General features: G+C 43.4%; 1 protein-coding gene across 1 annotated transcript in view; it reads left to right on the top strand.

The window, feature by feature from the left end:
* LOC139326720 (unconventional myosin-VIIa-like) overlaps positions 1-19,616 on the top strand; it is a 104,524-nt gene that overhangs the window by 20,098 nt on the left and 64,810 nt on the right. Inside the window, 8 exon segments of the mRNA XM_070956573.1 lie at positions 433-509; positions 1,414-1,533; positions 2,096-2,238; positions 4,422-4,632; positions 5,726-5,861; positions 7,333-7,439; positions 11,947-12,084; positions 17,941-18,099. Of these exon segments, the coding sequence (XP_070812674.1) occupies positions 433-509; positions 1,414-1,533; positions 2,096-2,238; positions 4,422-4,632; positions 5,726-5,861; positions 7,333-7,439; positions 11,947-12,084; positions 17,941-18,099 (1,091 nt within the window).

Here is a 19,616-nt window from a genome sequence, read left to right on the forward strand (position 1 = left end):
GTTTTTATTTTTTCCTGGTATTTCCTAATTTTGGGGCAAAGCCACCAGACATGAAAGAAAGTGCCCTGTGCCTATTTGCATTTCCAGCAAGTTGGGTTTAAATTCGGTCCTTGTTGCTCTCTAAGCTTGATTGTTTTCTTTGCAGACTTTTCATTACCCAGCTAAGTAACATCATCAGTGCTAGGAGGGAGTGGGATTGGTAGAGAAGGACAAAGGGAGGAGGAGAAGGAGGAGGGAGAAGATTGTGGAGTCCTTGTTGCTCTCTGAGCTTGGTTGTTTTCTTGCAGATGTTTCATTACCCAGCTAGGTAACATAATCAGGGCTAGAAGCGAGTGGGGTTAATCTGTGCAAACAAGCCTCTTGTATATGAACAGAGAGCAAACCCTCACTCCCACTGCTGCCACCAGTTTCTTTCTGATTCTCTCTCTGCAGCCCGGAACTACGACAATCTCGATGCTTGTGAGGTTGTCCATTCTGCGTCCTTGATAACGGCTGCGTTGTTGCTGGAGGTAAGCTGGATTCTCTTCCTTCTTGCTTCTTCCATTCCATTCCATTCCATTCCATTCCATTCTAATTCTATTCTAATTCTAATTCTAATTCTAATTCTAATTCTAATTCTAATTCTAATTCTATTCTATTCTATTCTATTCTATTCTATTCTATTCTATTCCATTCCATTCCATTCCATTCCATTCTAATTCTATTCTATTCCATTCCATTCCATTCCATTCTAATTCTAATTCTAATTCTAATTCTAATTCTAATTCTAATTCTATTCTATTCTATTCTATTCTATTCTATTCTATTCCATTCCATTCCATTCCATTCCATTCCATTCCATTCCATTCCATTCTAACTCTATTCTAATTCTAATTCTAATTCTATTCTATTCTATTCCATTCCATTCCATTCCATTCCATTCCATTCCATTCCATTCCATTCTAATTCTAATTCTAATTCTAATTCTAATTCTATTCTATTCTATTCTATTCTATTCTATTCTATTCTATTTTATTCTATTCCATTCTATTCCATTCCATTCCATTCCATTCTAATTCTATTCTATTCTATTCTATTCTATTCTATTCTATTCTATTCTATTCTATTCTATTCTATTCTATTCTATTCTATTCTATTCTATTCCATTCCATTCCATTCCATTCCATTCTAATTCCATTCTAATTCTAATTCTAATTCTATTCTATTCTATTCTATTCTATTCTATTCTATTCTATTCTATTCTATTCTATTCCATTCCATTCCATTCCATTCCATTCTAATTCCATTCTAATTCCATTCTAATTCTAATTCTAATTCTATTCTATTCTATTCTATTCTATTCTATTCTATTCTATTCTATTCTATTCTATTCTATTCTAATCCGTGTGACTTTTTCCCTTTCATGCTTTCAAGGTTGAGCCTCTGGATCTGATGAACTGTCTCACTAGCCGGACGATCATAACCAGAGGAGAGACCGTTTCCACGCCTCTCAGCATGGAGCAGGCCATAGATGTCAGAGATGCCTTCGTGAAGGTGAATTTTGTATTGTCCTCTGCTCTGTTCCTCCATTTTATTTGTTGCCCTCTTGAGGAAGAACTACATATCCCTTCCCTTCCCTTCCCTTCCCTTCCCTTCAAACAAGATTATAAGCATTTATTTATTTATTTATTTATTTATTTATTTATTTATTTATTTAATTAATTAGATTTTTATACCACCCTTCTCCTTTTAAGGCCTCCTAGAAACCATATTGAGCTATACCCCACCCCTCCTGCCAAACAAGGGACAAGAAAAAAGAAAGAAATAGAAAAAATGGGGAGAGAAAATATTTTTCTACCCCAGAGGGCAGTTCCAAAGAGCCCTGACTGAAACCCACTGTTTCTCAAACGTGACAACTTCAAGATAGGTGGACTTCAACACCCAGAATTCATGCAGGCTGGGGAATTCTGGGAGTTGAAGTCCACTCATCCTACAGCAGCCGAGCTGGAGAAACATTGAGCTAGAACCAGAGAGGAACAGATAAGGAGGAACAGCTCTCAGGGGAGGCCGAAATAAATTTTAATCACTTGTCTTTCCCTCTTTTTTGAATTTCCAGGGCATTTACGGCAGGCTTTTCGTGTGGATTGTGGACAAGATCAATGCGGCCATTTACCGACCGCCTTCCCACGAGAACAAAAATGTCCGGAGATCCATCGGATTATTGGATATCTTTGGATTTGAGAACTTCACAGTAAACAGGTTGTAGGATCTAGGAAACGGCGTTAAGACGTTTCTTCAAAGGCAGGTGGGATGGGGAGGGATCCAGTCACCCCTTCAGACCGGGAGTCAAAAAAACTCCCAAGATGGAAAAAAACTTTGGATATTCAATTGATTTGGAAAAAATGGCAACAACTAGGGGAAAGGAATTATAAATTAACGATGTCCACTGCATATAAGGAGAACCAATATAAAATGTTTTATAGATGGCATATGCCACCTGAGAAATTAGCAAAAATGTTTAAAGAAAAATCAGCTAAATGTTGGACGTGTCATCAACTACCAGGATCATAAAATCGTATGTGGTGGACATGTCCGGAAGCTAAAAGCCATTGGAGTAAAATTAAGATTTGGCTGGAGGAAATGATACAGCAACGTATTCAATTTAAACCAGAGCTGTTCCTATTGGGTATCCTCCCTGAAAAAATTAGCAAGGAAAATGTTTATTTGATAATACATATAATAACAGCTGCAAGGATTGTTTATGCACAAAATTGGAAAGCAGAGAAAATACCTTTAGAAGAAGAAGTAATAAAAAAATGTTTAGATTTGTGCAGAAATGAATAGATTAACTCTGATGATTAAGGATAGAGAAGACTCAGAATATTTTAAAATATGGAATTGTTTTCATTATTGGTTGGGGAAGAGATATAAATGATTAATTATATAAGTATGTATAAATATGTGATGAGTAGAATATTATGTTAATGATGAATTGATTCTATGGATTGGTCAAGGATCAAGATAGAAGAAATAACTCATGTACAGAAAAATGGGTGTGGCTCCTTCTTGGAACTGCTGAAAGGACTATATTGTAAACTGGAGATAGGTGATGTCATATCCCTCCCCCTCTGTTGAGAGAAGGTTGTTTAATTTTGACCTACATGGCCTCTTTGACCCCTCTTTCAAACCAACAGTCCTCTCCATCCAAAATATGGACTTTGTTGTCTTCAAACGAGTGCCTTGTGTCTTATAAATGCAGATAGACTGCTGAATCTAGTCCTGATGTGTTTGTTCTCCTATGTTGTGCCATGCGTTTGTGAAGTGGCTGTTTTGTTTCCCCCAATGTACAGATCTGCACATGTCTCACTGCTTTGTACTGCATATACCACGTTGCTCCGTTTCTGTCTGGGTGTTTTATCCTTGGGGTGGACAAACTTGAGCCTTAGTGTCTTCTTGAAGTGTGCACGTATGTTGTGTTGGCTGAAGATCCTCCTGAGCTTTTCCGATATGCCTGCAACATACGGAATGACAACGTTGCTTCGTTTATTGTTCTCGTCATTGTCTGTGACAGAGGAGCTCCTGTAGGGTCTTTTTTGGAGATTTGATGAAGGCCCACTTGGGATAGCCATATGTTCTAAGAGCTTCCTTGATGTGTTTTAGTTCTTTTTCTTTCTCATCTTTGCTGGTAGGCAGGCCTTCAGCTCGTTTTGATTCCCACCACCCACTGGAGCACAAAATGGAAGTCAGCGGTGGGTTTCACATTTTGTTACTGCCAGTTCGCCCCACCCGCGCGTCTTCCGTGCATGCGCCTGGCCTCAAAAATGTGCCTAAATAGGGCGGCATAGAGCCAGGGAGGGTGGGCGGGCTACTGATTCGCCCGAACCGGTCTGAACCAGCCTGAACCGGCTGAATACCACTTCTGATTGGAGTCATCAGAACCTGAAGGCCTGCCTACAAGCAAAGATGGGAAAGAAAAAGAACCAGCTGAGCGACTTTGCGCCAGTCCGTCTCTCTCTCTCTCTCTCAGCCCAACTCACCTCACGGGGTTGTTGTTATGTGGAAAATAGAAAGAGGAAGGAGTAGTATTAGGTATATTTGCTGTCCCCCCCGAGTTATTTTTTTAAAAATAATACAAGCGGTATAAAAAAAAATGAACTAATTGAATTGAATTAAAAATTAAACCATTTTTAAACAATTTTAATATTTTTAATATCTTTTAATTTTCAAAGTTTAAATCTGTTTTAACTTGATTGGGGTTTTCATCTGCCTGGGCCAAATTATTTAATTCAATTTTATTTCTGTTTTTTAAATTTTGTATGTATGTATTTTATTGTTGGCTGTTCACCGCCCTGAGTCCTTTGGGAGAAGGGCGGTATACAAATTAAATAAAAGTAAAGTAAAGTAAGTAAAGAACGAATGAATCTGTATTATTCGCTCTCCAGTTTCGAGCAGCTCTGCATTAATTTCGCCAACGAGAACCTGCAACAGTTCTTCGTCCGTCACGTCTTCAAACTGGAGCAGGAAGAATACAACCTGGAAAACATCAACTGGCAGCACATAGAATTCACGGACAATCAGGACGCTCTGGATATGATCGCCATCAAACCGATGAATTTAATCTCCCTCATCGACGAGGAAAGCAAATTCCCCAAGGTTTGGCCAAATTGCAGTGAGACTTAAGTCTCCTCTCTCCTCCCCCACTTAAGTCCTCCCTCCCTTTGTTGTGGCCTGCCAGCGGCCAGCGGATCTGGCAGCAGATTCGGACAGTGAGGAGGTTGGGGAGGAACATGGGCCAGTCCTGGAGTCTGGGGAAGGCTCGGACGAGTGCTCTGCGTCATAGGCAGAGAGGGGGCCAGGGCCGTCTGACAGTTATCAGCTGCCTTCGGAGTCGGACGTCAGTGAGGCAGACGAACAGCTGGGACCTGTTCCCAGTGTGCGCATGCGCAGCATTGCCAGACACAGGGAACAGCTAAAGAACAAGGGTCAACTTGGGAGTAAGGCCACAGGTGGACGATGAAGGGCCCCTCCCAGAGGGAATAAAAGAGGAGCAAAAGGGGAGTGGAGTTTGCAGGAGGCAATTAGTTCATTCTTGCATTCTTGCCAAGTATTGTAGGGTCTGAAAGATATCGGCCTGGCCACTCTCCAAGCCTGATAAAGGTCGGTAATTGTGAACTATCTTTGGATAGTTGGATTTCACCACTGCCCCAGCCCAAGAGTTTGACACTCCTGTGTTAGATGTTTCCACTGCAGATCAGTTATATCCGAGTTGCAAAGGAAGGCTGCTTTTGGATGATAGAAACCTTAATTCCAGGGGTGGGCTCCTGAGGGTTCGTGAGAACCTCTAGCTAAGATTCTGTGCAGTTCGGAGAACCCCCAAATCCCACTCCTGGCTGACCCCACCAGCCCCTCCCCTCCCAGGAGTCCCCATGTGGCCCGTTTTGGATGCAGATAAGTGCAGGGTGCATACGGAGGCTCGGGGAGGGTGAAAAATGGGCCTACCGGAAGTTTGGGAAGGCCGGAAATGGGCCTGTTTCTGGCCTCCAGAGGGCCTCCGGAGCCTGGGAAGGCTGTTTTTGCCCTCCCAGAGGCTCAAGGAAAGCCTCCGGAGCCCGGGGAGGGCAAAAACGCACCCCCCCTGCCGTAGTGCAGGAGGCTAGGCCTCACCCACCCAGCAACAGGGCAGAGACCCCCTTGCTAAAATTTTTGAAGCCCACCCCTGCCTAATTCCCGTTTTTACCTGATGCAGGGAACAGATGCCACCATGCTTCACAAGCTGAATTCTCAGCACAAGCTGAACATCAATTACATCCCGCCGAAAAACAACCACGACACCCACTTTGGCATCAACCATTTTGCCGGCGTTGTCTACTATGAAACAAAAGGTACGTTTTTGGGGTTTGGGGCAGATTCTCCATTGGAGCAGGGCTCAAAGATTTTAAGTCCTCGAGTTAGAAACGGCCTGTCTAATACTGTTAGTCCTTAATGTACGACCACAATGTGGACTGGAACTTCGGCCCCTGAGCAATGTGGTCGTTAAGCGAGTCCATGACTGACATTGCAACTTTTTTTTTTGCTGTGGTCATTGAACACGTCGCCACGGTCATTAAATGAATCCTGCTTCACTTATAAATGTTCTGATCCAGCTCTCCAAACATGACAAATCCTCTGTATTTAAATCAACGTTCTCGATATTAGGAGCGCCGGCAGCCCCGGCAAAAAGCTTCTCTCTCACCGCAGGCTAACAAGTCTGTCCGGCAGGGAGATGAATAGTTGTCTGCCACACCTATTCATCTCCGCCCCCTGCCTTTTATCCCCAGAGCTGGGGTAGGGCTTCGCTAGCAGCGGTGGCCTTCCGTACCAAGGACCGGCCCATAGATTTCCACTGCTCTCCTCTCCTCTGCCTTCTGCACATCCGCATATCAGGCACAGGACCCAGCTGTTCCTCTTCCTCCTCATCAGCCACCTCCAGACCTCCTGGGGGCTGTTGACCCTCCATCTGACGGCTGACAGACGGCCCAGACTCCGTCTCTGTCTCTCTCTCTCTCTATGTGCCAGCTCCATTCCCTCTTCCCCCTCGGAGCTCTCAGGTTGCCCTGATGCTGACCCTGATTCCCACGCCTCCTCTTCCTCCTCCTCCTCTGATTCGGCTGCTGGAGAGGCTGGGCAGCTGACAGGCTACAATAATAGACTTTGCTTGAGGAAGCCAGCTGGGAAAGTTCAATCAATCGGAAGGGACCTTGGAGGTCTTCTAGTCCAACCCTCTGCAGGAGACCCTATGTCCCTTTCAGCTCTATTCCGATTGATTGATTGATTGATTGATCGATCGATCGATCGATCGATCGATCGATTACCTATGTTAAGGAATTTGCAGAGTAACCCTTGAGTAGCAAGGGTGTGCACATGAAAGCAATTGAGAGTAGGTACGAATAAACACAGTCAACACACAGATACACTGAGTTGTGTTTACTTTCAGGAAATAGTAAGGCAGAGTCCAATAAACAGTCCAGGTCATACACATGTAAAGCAGGAGATAGCAAAACAAAAATCCAGGGATAGTCCAATAACAAAGTCTTCTTACCAGTCGTCGTAGTCATTCACAATAAACAGTTCTTCCGGATTTGCAAACAGTAGCATAGAGAGATATCAGAGAGCAAGAACAGCAAAGAGAAACAAACCATGTTTCTAGCTCCCTCTTAAGGAGATTGGCTACAGAGCTAACCAATCAGGACACAGGATGATGCAATATAGCAGTCTTAAAGCTATATTGACCCAACAAAGTAGGTAATACTCATTTCCTAACAACCTGTATAAAAAATTACATTTCTTTCAACTGCTGCTGGTTTCTCTCATCAGGGTTTCTGGAGAAAAACAGAGACACTCTTCATGGGGATATTATCCAGTTGGTCCATTCCTCAAGAAACAAATTCATCAAGCAGATTTTCCAGGCTGACGTAGCCATGGTAAAGTATCTCTAACAGGCACGGTGGTGGGTGGAAGCGATGGTGAAGTTGAGAACCAATCTTATCTTCAGATAAATCCCTTATAATTCATGGAACTTGGTCACTGCTAATTTAAGCCTCCGGTAACTTGTTGGATCTCGTCCAGGGGTGTCAAATTTCGATTTCATTGAGGGCCGCATCAGAGTTGTTTGATCTTGGGGGTGGGATGAAGTGGGGGCGGGAATGGTCAGGGGGGCGTGGCCAGCTCGACGTCACTCATGTGAGGGGGGGTACCTGTGGTGGCCAAGTGCTAAGGCAGGATTTCCCTCAGACCCTCCCTCACTCTCATTATAATCTATCTCCTTCCTTCCTTCCTTCCTTCCTTCCTTCCTCCATTTCCAACACTGGAAATTTTTAAGAATATATTGGATAAGCATTTGTCTGAAGTTGTGTAGACCCCCTAAGCAGGGGGTTGGACTAGAAGACCTCCAAGGTCCTTTCCAACTCTCTTATTCTATTCTATTCTATTCTATTCTATTCTATTCTATTCTATTCTATTCTATTCTATTCTATTCTATTCTATTCTGGAAACTTCCTTCCTTCCTTCCTTCCTTCCTTCCTTCCTTCCTTCCTTCCTTCCTTCCTTCCTTCCTTCCCTCCCTCCCTCCCTCCCTCCCCTCCCTCCCTCCCTCCCTCCTTCTTCCCCCATTTTCCTTCCTTCCTTCCCTCCCTCCTTCTTCCCCATTTTCCTTCCTTCCTTCCCTCCCTCCTTCTTCCCCATTCTCCTTCCTTCCTTCCTTCCTTCCTTCTTTCCTTCCTTCCTTCCTTCCTCCATTCCTCCATTTCCAACACTGGAAATTTTTAAGAAGAGGTTGGATAACCCTTTTTCTGAAGTGGTGTAGGGTTTCCTACCTAAGCAGGGGGTTGGACTAGAAGACCTCCAAGGTCCCTTCCAACTCTCTTATTCTATTCTGGAAACTTCCTTCCTTCCTTCCTTCCTTCCTTCCTCCCTCCATTCCTCCATTTCCAACACTGGAAATTTTTAAGAAGAGGTTGGATAACCATTTATCTGAAGTGGTGTAGGGTTTCCTACCTAAGCAGGGGGTTGGACTAGAAGACCTCCAAGGTCCCTTCCAACTCTCTTATTCTATTCTGGAAACTAACTTCCTTCCTTCCTTCCTTCCTTCCTTCCTTCCTTCCTTCCTTCCTTCCTTCCTTCCTGCCTGCCTGCCTGCCTGCCTGCCTTCCTTCCTTCCTTCCTTCCTTCCTTCCTTCTTTCCTTCCCTTCCTTCCTCCATTCCTCCATTTCCAACACTGGAAATTTTAAAGAAAATATTGGATAACCATTTATCTGAAGTGGTTGGATTAGAAGACCTCCAAGATTAAATACACATACTTAGCCAGTTAGGAGTACAGCTAGGAAATGGGGCCCTTGACATATTCAGTAACATATTCAGGCACAAGAATACAACCAGGTTTTTAGGCAGTGGTGAAATCCAAATTTTTTTTACTACCGGTTCTGTGGGTGTGGCTTGGTGGGAGTGGCAGGGGAAGGATACTGCAAAATCTCCATTCCCACCCCACTCCTGGGGGAAGGATACTGCAAAATCTCCATTCCCACCCCACTCTGGGGCCAGCCAGAGGTGTTATTTGCCGGTTCTCTCAACTGCTCAAAATTTCTGCTACCAGTTCGTCAGAACCTGCTGGATTTCACCCCTGTTTTGGGGGCATTATGAAAGGCTAACAGGGTTAGGGCCCTCTAATCTCTGAAGGGAGGGGGCTGTTTCATAGAGCAGGGGCCACCGCAGAAAAGGCCCATCTTCCAGTCCCTGCCATTTGACACTGGATTATGGGAACTACCCAAATACAGGTACCGAGATCACTATTCCACAATTTGGAATCAAAACTATCCTGTTTTAGAAAACTTCTTTGTAGCTGATCTTAGCTTGCTATCCAACAAGAATAGCTAGGATGTGCTGGGATGAGAGACCAGTAGGAAAAAACAAACAAACCAGGAATGCTGGATTAGATTGGGAAGTCAAAAACAAGAGCCTGGCGGCGCAGCAGACTAAAGCACTGTTATTAACACCAGCTGCCTGCAATTACTGCAAGTTCGAATCTCGCCAAGGCCCAAGGTTGACTCAGCCTTCCATCCTTTCTAAGGTAGGTAAAATGAGGACCCAGATTGTGGGGGCAAAAAGCTGACTTTGTATAAATATACAAAAGGATGAAGGCTATTGCTTAGCACATTGTAAGCCGCCCTGAGTCTCCGGAGAAGGGCGGCATATACATCAAATTAAAAAAAAAAAAAGGCAGTGAAATTTTATTTTATTTTATTTTTGTCCTGCATTGGATGTTGGATTTTTTTTTTTAATGGTTTTTTTGCCAGAAGGGAAACTCCAGAAATTGAACCGATCACCAAAAGAGATAGGTTCTCCACAGAGGCTTCACGTGGCCTCATTTTCTGCCTCCGTTTCTATTTAATTTTCTCCTGTATTCTCTGTCTGTCTGTCTGTCTGTCTGTCTGTCTGTCTGTCTGTCTCTGTCTCTGTCTCTGTCTCTGTCTCTCTCTCTCTCTCTCTCTCTCTCGTGTTTTTCTTGGAGGTTTCATTTTCCCTTTCTTCTCCTCTGTAGTTTCTCTGTGGCTGTCCGTCTTCTACATTTGCCCAGTCACCAGCCTCCACTTTGAAGGTAAAATCAGTTCTGCAAATCTTCCCTGGGGTGGTGGTTTGGCTTTGCCCATTTTTTTTCCGGTTCTTCTCGAGGAAAGAACCGATGGTGTTATTTAGTTGGGTAATGAAACGTCTGTGAGAAAAGAACGCAGCTCAGAGAGCACCAAGGATGCCACATGCCTCCTCTTTCTCCTCTCCACAAACCCCCCCTTCCTTCTAGCACTGACAATGTTACCTAGTTGGGTAATGAAAGGTCTGCAAGAAAACAGCTAAGTTCAGAAAGCACCAAGGATCCCACAATCTTCTTCCTCCTCCTCTTCCTCCTCGTCTTCCTCCTCCTCTTTGCAAGCACCTTCCCCTTCTAGCACTGATGATGGTACCTAGTTGGGTAATGAGACATCTGGAAGAAAATAACCAAGTTCAGAGATCATCTAGTTCGCTCCCATAGAGAGGGACTCCTCAGGGTGCCGTCGGCCAAACAATGTCGACTGACGGCCCCCAGGGGGAGAGCCTTTTCTGTGGGGGCACCTACCATCTGGAACGGGCTTCCCCCGGAGTTACGAAACATCCAAGACTTACGCATTTTCCGCCGAGCCCTGAAAACATTTCTATTCCAACAAGCTGGTCTGGCCTAACTCTCCCTTTTTAATTGGCTTTTAAACTGTCTTTTAAATTGGGTTTTAAACCTCTTTAGATAAATTTGGATGTTTTTTAATCTTTGAGCCTAATTTACTTAATCTGTTTCTTAATAGTTTTTAACTTCTATATGTATTTGTATTTATTATGGCTGTTCACCGCCCTGAGTCCTTCGGGAGTAGGGCGGTATACAAATATGAAAAATAAATAAATAAATAAATAAATAAATAAATAAATAAATAAATAAATAAATCAATAAATCAATAAATCAATAAATCAATAAATCAATAAATCAATAAATAAATCTAGGACCCCACAGTCCTCCTCCTCCTCCTCCTCCTCCTCCTCCTCCTCCTCCTCCTCCTCCTCCTCCTCTTTGCAAGCACCTTCCCCTTCTAGCACTGATGATGGTACCTAATTGGGTAATGAGACATCTGGAAGAAAATAACCAAGTTCAGAGAGCACCAAGGACCCCACAGTCTTCCTCTTCTTCCTCCTCCTCCTCCTCCTCCTCCTCCTCTTTGCAAGCACCTTCCCCTTCTAGCACTGATGATGTTACCTAGCTGGGTAATGAGACATCTGGAAGAAAACAACCAAGTTCAGAGATCACTTAGGACCCCACAATCCTCTTCCTCCTCCTCCTCCTTTTTGCAAGCACCTTCCCCTTGTACCACTGATGATGTTACCTAGCTGGGTCATGAAACGCCTGCAAGAAAACCCATCTCCAAGAGCACTAAGGACCTCACAGCTCCTCCTCCTCCTCCTCCTCCTCCTCCTCCTCCTCCTCCCACGGATGACGTGACTTATTCGGGTAACCCAAATGCCTGCCAGAAAACAACCAAGCTCTAAGACCCCCAAGCACCAAAAAACCACATGGTTTTTTTTCCTCCCCCACCCCCATCCTTAAAAGGCCCACTTAAATAGTCAAAGTTTCAGAAATATCTTTGGCAACCTCCAGGTAAACTAAATTAAATTAAAATAAAGAGCCACAGAATAAGTTGGGTTTTTTTTTTTCCCCTTCTTCCTTCGGCTGGCAAGCATTGCAGCCACCCTGGGAAAAACGGGACCCCAAGCAAGGCTGGAGAAATTTCCTGTGTTGGGAACACTTCTGGGCCTCCCCCCCCCGGCTGGGCTGGCCGAGGGGGAAATGTTCAGCCGCTGCTGGTGTTATCTTTTCATTTCCTGACATTGATCCGTGCCCGATCCTGCTCTTTCTCCAGGGGGCAGAGACCAGGAAACGGTCCCCGACGCTCAGCAGCCAGTTCAAGCGCTCGCTGGAGCTCCTGATGCGGACGCTGGGGGTCTGCCAGCCCTTCTTCGTCCGGTGCATCAAGCCCAACGAGTACAAGAGGCCCATGGTGAGTGGGGAGAGGTGGGGGGGGGGACGGAGCCAGCTCAGAGGGGTCTTCTGGGAAGAGGGTCCGAATGAGGGGTGAGGGGTGAGTCGAGGTTTGTTGGGGATCATGGATCTGTTCCTGGCGGCGAGTCCTCTTGACAGCTGTACTCAAATGTTACGTGTTTGATTTTCTGTGTTTTGGGTTTTTTCCCCCCTTTCCTTTTCTCCTTTCTCCTTTCCTTTTCCCCTTCTCCCTTCTCCCTCTCCCTTCTCTTCATTTCATTTCATTCTTTCTTTTCCTCTCTCTCCTCTCCTCTCCTTTCCCCTTTTCCTTTCCTTTTCTTTCCCCCTCCCTCCCTTCCTTTCATTTACTCTCACTCCCTTTCCTTTCCCCTTTCCCCTTTCCCCTTTTCCTTCCCTTTCCTTTCCCCCTTCCTCCCTTCCTTTCATTTACTCTCTCCCTTTCTTTTCCTTTCATTTACTCTCACTCCATTTCCTTTCCTTTCCTTTCCTTTCCTTTCCTTTCCTTTCCTTTCCTTTCCTTTCCTTTCCTTTCCTTTCTTTCCCCCTCCTTTCTTTCATTTACTCTCATTCCCTTTCCTTTCCTTTCCCCTTTCCCCTTTTCCTTTCCTTTCCCCCTCCCTCCCTTCCTTTCGTTTACTCTCACTCCCTTTCCTTTCCCCTTTCCCCTTTTCCTTCCCTTTCCTTTCCCCCTTCCTCCCTTCCTTTCATTTACTCTCTCCCTTTCTTTTCCTTTCATTTACTCTCACTCCATTTCCTTTCCTTTCCTTTCCTTTCCTTTCCTTTCCTTTCCTTTCCTTTCTTTCCCCCTCCTTTCTTTCATTTACTCTCATTCCCTTTCCTTTCCTTTCCCCTTTCCCCTTTTCCTTTCCTTTCCCCCTCCCTCCCTTCCTTTCGTTTACTCTCACTCCCTTTCCTTTCCTTTCCTTTCCTTTCCTTTCCTTTCCTTTCCTTTCCTTTCCTTTCCTTTCCTTTCTTTCCCCCTCCTTTCTTTCATTTACTCTCATTCCCTTTCCTTTCCCCCTCCTTCCTTTCGTTTACTCTCACTCCCTTCCCTTTCCCCTTTCCCCTTTCCCCCTTTCCCCTTTCCCCTTTTCCTTTCCTTTCCTTTCCCCCTCTCTCCTTTCCTTTTGTTTACTCTCACTCCCTTTCCTTTCCTTTCCTTTCCTTTCCTTTCCTTTCCTTTCCTTTCCTTTCCTTTCCTTTCCTTTCCTTTCCTTTCCTTTCCTTTCCTTTTCCTTTCCTTTCCTTTCCCCTCCCTCTCTTCCTTTCATTTACTCTCACTCCCTTTCCTTTCCTTTCCTTTCCTTTCCTTTCCTTTCCTTTCCTTTCCTTTCCTTTCCCACTCCTTCCTTTCGTTTACTCTCACTCCCTTTCCTTTCCCCTTTCCCCTTTTCCCTTTTCCTTTCCTTTCCTTTCCCCTCCCTCTCTTCCTTTCATTTACTCTCACTCCCTTTCCTTTCCTTTCCTTTCCTTTCCTTTCCTTTCCTTTCCTTTCCTTTCCTTTCCTTTCCTTTCCTTTCCTTTCCTTTCCTTTCCTTTCGTTTACTCTCATTCCCTTTCCTTTCCCCTTTCCCCTTTCCCCTTTTCCTTTCCTTTCCTTTCCCTCGCCCTCCCTTCCTTTCATTTACTCTCTCCCTTTCTTTTCCTTTCATTTACTCTCACTCCCTTTCCTTTCCTTTCCTTTCCCCACTCTCCTCTTTCTTCTATCCTTTTTTCCCTTCCCCTTTTCTCTTTCTTTTTCCTTCCCTTCCATCCTTCCATCCTCTCTGTTTTCCTTCCTTCCATTATCCCCTCTCTTGTTTTCCTTCTTTCTTCCCTCCCTCTCTTTTCTGTAAAACAGCCAATGAGATCCATTCCGCGTATTTATTTATTTATTGCACTTACTAATCAATCAAATTTACCTAGCCACCATCTCACCCAAAGCAACTTTGGGCAACACACTTGTCCCAAACTTTAGAAGAGATTGGAGAATTGGGAGTCTGTTATTCGGAACTCATAAGAGAGATTTAGCGATGGTGTATTGAGATAAATTTTATGTGTGTTTTCCTGGGAAGGGGGAAATGTTCCTCCTTAGGAGCAGAATATCTTCTAGCAAGCATCTAAAGGATGAGCTGCAAAAATTCAAATGACCAAAGAGGGCAGCAAAGAGAGATAGTTTTCTCTCTCTCTCTTTACTGCCATCTAGTGGTTGCCTGTAGATATGCAGCCTAGATTTGAAATTTGTCAACAGGTGATTTCTTTATTATCTACTGCAGAGGTGGGGAGCTGTGGGGAGCCCCTTACGACTTGTGGACTTCAACTCTCAGGAATTCTGGGAGTTGAAGTCCACATCATAAAAGGGCTGTCATTCCCCTTCCCAATTGCTTCTAAATTGCTTTCTAAAATAGCTTTTTAAATTGTCAATGGATTTTAGTTTGAATGTTTTAAATTCTGGGCCAAAGTCATGTAATTCTTTTAAAAATTTTAAATTTTGTATTGGTATGTGTTTTAGTTCTGGCTGTGCACCGCCCTGAGTCCACTAGGAGAAGGGTGATATACAAATTGAATAAAATAAAATAAAATAAAATAAAATAAATAAATAAATAAATAAATAAATAAATAAATAAATAAATAAATAAATAAATAAATAAATTGCACCTCTGGATTAAGCCCACCAATTTCCCCCACCTACCGGTACTTCTATGTTGGATTGCAACATCCATAATTTCCATCCTGCAGGGCCTTTGACCGTAGAAATAAGAAATTGGCCGGGTCAGTAAAAACTAAAGCCAAAACAATACTTTGGAAATGATGAAACTTCTGTGAGCAAGTTCTAAGAAGGGCAGGAAGCAGAGTTTCAGGAAACCAAAATAAAGAGTGGAAAATATCTGTTTCTCACAGAATGACATTGCACGGAAGGGATACAGCAGTGGCCAAAATTGTGGGAACCTTTTGGGAAAAGTGTATTTTTGAGGTTTGATGGCTAATAAGTTTCAAGATAATCCTATTCCACTGCTGGAAAGGCCTGGGAATAGCCCAGACCTTCACCCAATGGAAAATCGATGGAGCCGACTAAAGAAACTTGTTAGTCAGAAGCGACCCAGCAATAAAACCCAGTTAATAGAAGCCATCATTCAATCTTGGTTTCCCATTGGAACAGCTGCAGAACTAAAAGACTTGGTTCACTCCATGGGAAGATGTTGTAAGGCCACAATTCATGCTAAAGGTTACCCAACTAAGTTTTAACTGACAGGGTGATAATTTTTGTATATTTCGTTTTTTCTACGTGTTTCACTTTTCTTCTTTATACTGTCACTGCTATTCTAAAAGCACATCCTTCATAAAAGTGATTGCATGACATTCTTGATTAAATTATCTTTCCATTGATATATAATTTTATGGTACTACTCCAAAAAAAAAAAGTGGTGTTATTAGCTAGTTTTAGAAAATACACTTTTCCCAAAAGATTTCCACAATTTTGGCCACTACTGTATATCGCTCTGTGTTAATACAAAGGAAACAGAGGTTTATTATTATTATTATTACTATTATTATTATTATTATTATTATTATTATTATTATTATTTAATCTTTAGTGAGATTCACAGCCTTTGAGGCTAGTTAATAGCTCAGCAGCTCGAGTCCTAACCAAGGACCTAGGAACTGTTAAGGTATCGTCGGAGGATGTAAACTGTTATTATTATTATTATTATATTATTGGTTAATCTTTAGTGAGATTCGCAGCCTTTGAGGCTGGTTAATAGCTCAGCAGCTCGAGTCCTAACCAAGGACCTAGGAATTATTAACGTATCGTTGGAGGATGTAAGCTGTTCCGAGTAATGTTCAAGTCCGGCAAATGTAGAATTCTATTTTATTATTATTATTATTATTATTATTATTATTATTATTATTATTATTATTATTAATAATAATAATTATTTAGGTGCCTGTGTATTTTTTTTCCTGAAAGTGAATCTTCTCGGTACATATTGCTTTTGGAACAAGTGCAGTGGGGAAAGTTATTTTAAAAGGAATTATTGGAGGCAGTGGTGAAATCCAAATTTTTTTACTACCAGTTTTGTGGGCGAGGCTTGGTGGGCATGGCTTGGTGGGCGTGGCCGGGAAAGGATACTGCAAAATCTCCATTCCCACTCCACTCCAGGGGAAGGATACTGCAAAATCCCCATTCCCTCCCCACTCCTGGGGCCAGCCAGAGGTGGTATTTGCCGGTTCTCCAGAACCTGTCCGAACCTGCCTGATTTCACCCCTGATTGGAGGCAGTGAATGGAGCCAAAAAGATATTAAAGTAGAATTGGCCTTGTGAATTAATTTGACTGGCTGAGGATTTCTGGGAGTTGAAGTCCACAAGTCTTAAAGTTTAGAGATCCCTGTTTTAGTTCCTTCATTCCCTTAAGTTGAAATTGTTCTACGTGGCCATCACTCTTGGGCCAACAATAGGTTTTAATCTTTGTAAACTACATTTTCGTCAGATCACTTGGGAGAATCGGGGGCTAATTTTATCAGGACTTCTTCAAGGGTTGTGTGAGTTTAGCCTAAAGAAGAGAAGGATGAGAGACACCCAATAATAGTCTTCTCAAAGCTTAAAGGCTATCCCAGAGAAGACGGAGTGGATTGATTCCCCGTGATGCCGGAGGTAGGGCGAGAATGTACGAGGGAAAGAAGGAGATCCAAATTCAAAATAAGGAGGAATTTCCTGACCGTGAGATCTATTGATCAGCGGAACAGCCTGCCACCTGAAATTGTGGGAGCTCCATCCTTGGAGGTAGTCCAGCCAAAATTGGATATCTGGGGTCTCAGATTCCTGCCTTGGGGAGTGGGGGTTGGATTAGATTGGTGTTTGTCAAACTTGACAGCTTTAAGCTCTGAGGAATTCCCCAGCCAGCATGTATAAACTACAACTCCCAGAATTCTCTGATATTTCTCAACCTTGGCAACTTTCAGTTCTGAGGATTTCAATTCCCAGAATTCCCCAGATAACATATATAAATTACAACTCTCAGAATTCGCTGATGTTTCTCAACCTTGGCAACTTTCAGTTCTGAGGATTTCAATTCCCAGAATTCCCCAGATAACATATATAAACTACAACTCCCAGAATTCTCCAATATTTCTCAACCTTGGCAACTTTTAAGTGCTGAGGACTTCAACTCCCAGAATTCCCCAGATAGCATATATATATATATATATATATATATATATATATATATATATGTATGTATGTATGTATGTATGTATGTATGTGTGTATATATATATAAAATAAGGGTGTGGCTGGCCGATGAAGTCTCATAAGACAGAAATAGTACTATCCCAGTCTCCCTTAAGTCTCACAACAGACAACTCAAAATGTCTGATAAAGCCTGAAAGTGGTGATTTGAGATATCACCCCACTATGGCTATACAAACATCTTGAGCTACGTAGGAAAAAACCCTGACTACAAAAGTATTATACATATGAACCTACGAATTAAAAGAACAAAATAAAAATAAATATATATCTATATATCTGTATCTGTATCTGTATCTGTATCTGTATCTGTATCTGTATCTGTATATGTATATGTATATGTATATGTATATGTATATGTATATGTATATGTATATATAAACTACAACTCCCAGAATTCTCTGATATTTCTCAACCTTGGGAACTTTGAAGTGCTGAGGACTTCAACTCCCAGAATTTCCTAGTCAGCAAGTGTGGACTGCAATTCCCAGAATTCTCTGGGATTCCCTGAACTGGCTGTGGAATTCTGGGAGTTGAAGTCCACACATCTTAAAACTGAGAAACACTACATTAGAAGTTCCTTCCTAAGTAATCTTGAGAAATTAAAAGCCACTTTTTCTCTTTGAAGTTATTTGACCGGGAACTCTGCGTCCGTCAACTGAGATATTCCGGGATGATGGAAACCATCCGAATCCGCAGGGCTGGCTATCCGATCCGATACACCTTTGTGGAATTTGTCGACAGATATCGAGTCCTCATGCCGGGGGTGAAACCCGCCTACAAGCAGGTAAAGACGAATTATCATATTTAAACAAAACCACAATTCCTTGCCAGCCATCATTTATTTTTATTTATTTATTTTTATTTTATCGTTACGGATAGTCCTCAACTTACGACCACAATTGAGCCCAAAATTTCCATTGCTAAGCGAGACAGATGTTAAGTCAGTTTTGCCCCATTTTACGACTTTTCTTGCCACCTTCGTTAAGCGAATCACTGCAGTTGTTAAGTTAGTCACAGGGTTGTTGTTAAGTGAATCTGCCTTCCCCTTTGACTTTGCTTGTCAGAAGGTCTCAAACACTACGACCGTCGTAAATACGAACCCGTTGCCAAACCTCTGAAATTTTGATCACGTGACCCTGGGGACGCCGGAACCGTCGTAAGTGCGAAAAACGGCCCTAAGTCACTTTTTTTCAGTAGCGTTGAAACTTCAAACGGTCGCTAAGTGAGCTGTTGTAAGTTGAGGACTACTTGCACTTGCGAGAGTCACCCTGTAAGTGCTTTTTAAGTACTAAAACCCAGGTAGTCCTCTACTTACGACCGTAATTGAGAGGGCAATTATGGCTGTAAGTCGTGCTGATTGTTTATTTATTTTTAAAAACAAAGTAAAATCGAATTAAACAATTTGGCCCAAACATATTAAAATCCCAATCATTTAAAAAACCGATTAAAATTTGCATAATTAAAAAGAGGGAAAAGATTAGGCCAGGCCCGCCTGGTGGAATAAAAAGGTCTTTAGAGCGCGACGGAAGGTGCGCAGATCCGGGATCCTCCGTATCTCCGGGGGGAGCTCGTTCCAGATGGCGGGTGCCCCCACAGAGAAGGCCCTCCCCCTGGGGGCCGCCAGTCGACATTGTTTGGCCGACGGCACCCGGAGGAGCCCCTCTCTATGGGAGCGTACCGGCCGGTGGGAGGCTATTTGTGGTAGTAGGCGGTCCCGTAAGTAACCAGGTCCCAAGCCATGGAGCGCTCTAAAGGTGGTAACCAAAACTTTGAAGCGCACCCGGAAGACCACCGGGAGCCAGTGCAGCTCGCGCAGGAGAGGTGTTACATGGGAACGCCATGTCGCTCCCATTACCACCCGCGCGGCCGCACTCTGCGCCAGTTGGAGCCTCCAGGTGCTCCTCAAGGGGAGCCCCATGTAGAGAGCGTTGCAGTAGTCCAGGCGGGAGGTGACGAGGGCATGAATGACCGTGCATAGGGAGTCCTGATCCAGAAAGGGATGCAACTGGCGAATCAGGCGAACCTGATGAAAAATCCTCCCGGTCACAGCCATCAAATGCTCTTCTAAAGACAGCCGTGAATCCAGGAGGACGCCCAAGTTGCGCGCCCTCTCCGTGGGGGCCAATGATTCGCCCCCAATAGTCAGTGATGGCGCCAACTGACTATATCGGGACGTCGGAAACCACAGCCACTCGGTCTTGGATGGGTTGAGCCTGAGCCTGTTCCTCCCCATCCAGGGGATTGTTGTTATACATCATATAATATTTGAATGAGCAAATAAAATAGGTATAAACAGATCAT

This window comes from Pituophis catenifer, unplaced genomic scaffold (assembly GCF_029215685.1).
Source record: "Pituophis catenifer annectens isolate HBS135680 unplaced genomic scaffold, rPitCat1.0.hap2 SCAF_97, whole genome shotgun sequence".
Taxonomy (NCBI): Eukaryota; Metazoa; Chordata; class Lepidosauria; order Squamata; family Colubridae; genus Pituophis; species Pituophis catenifer.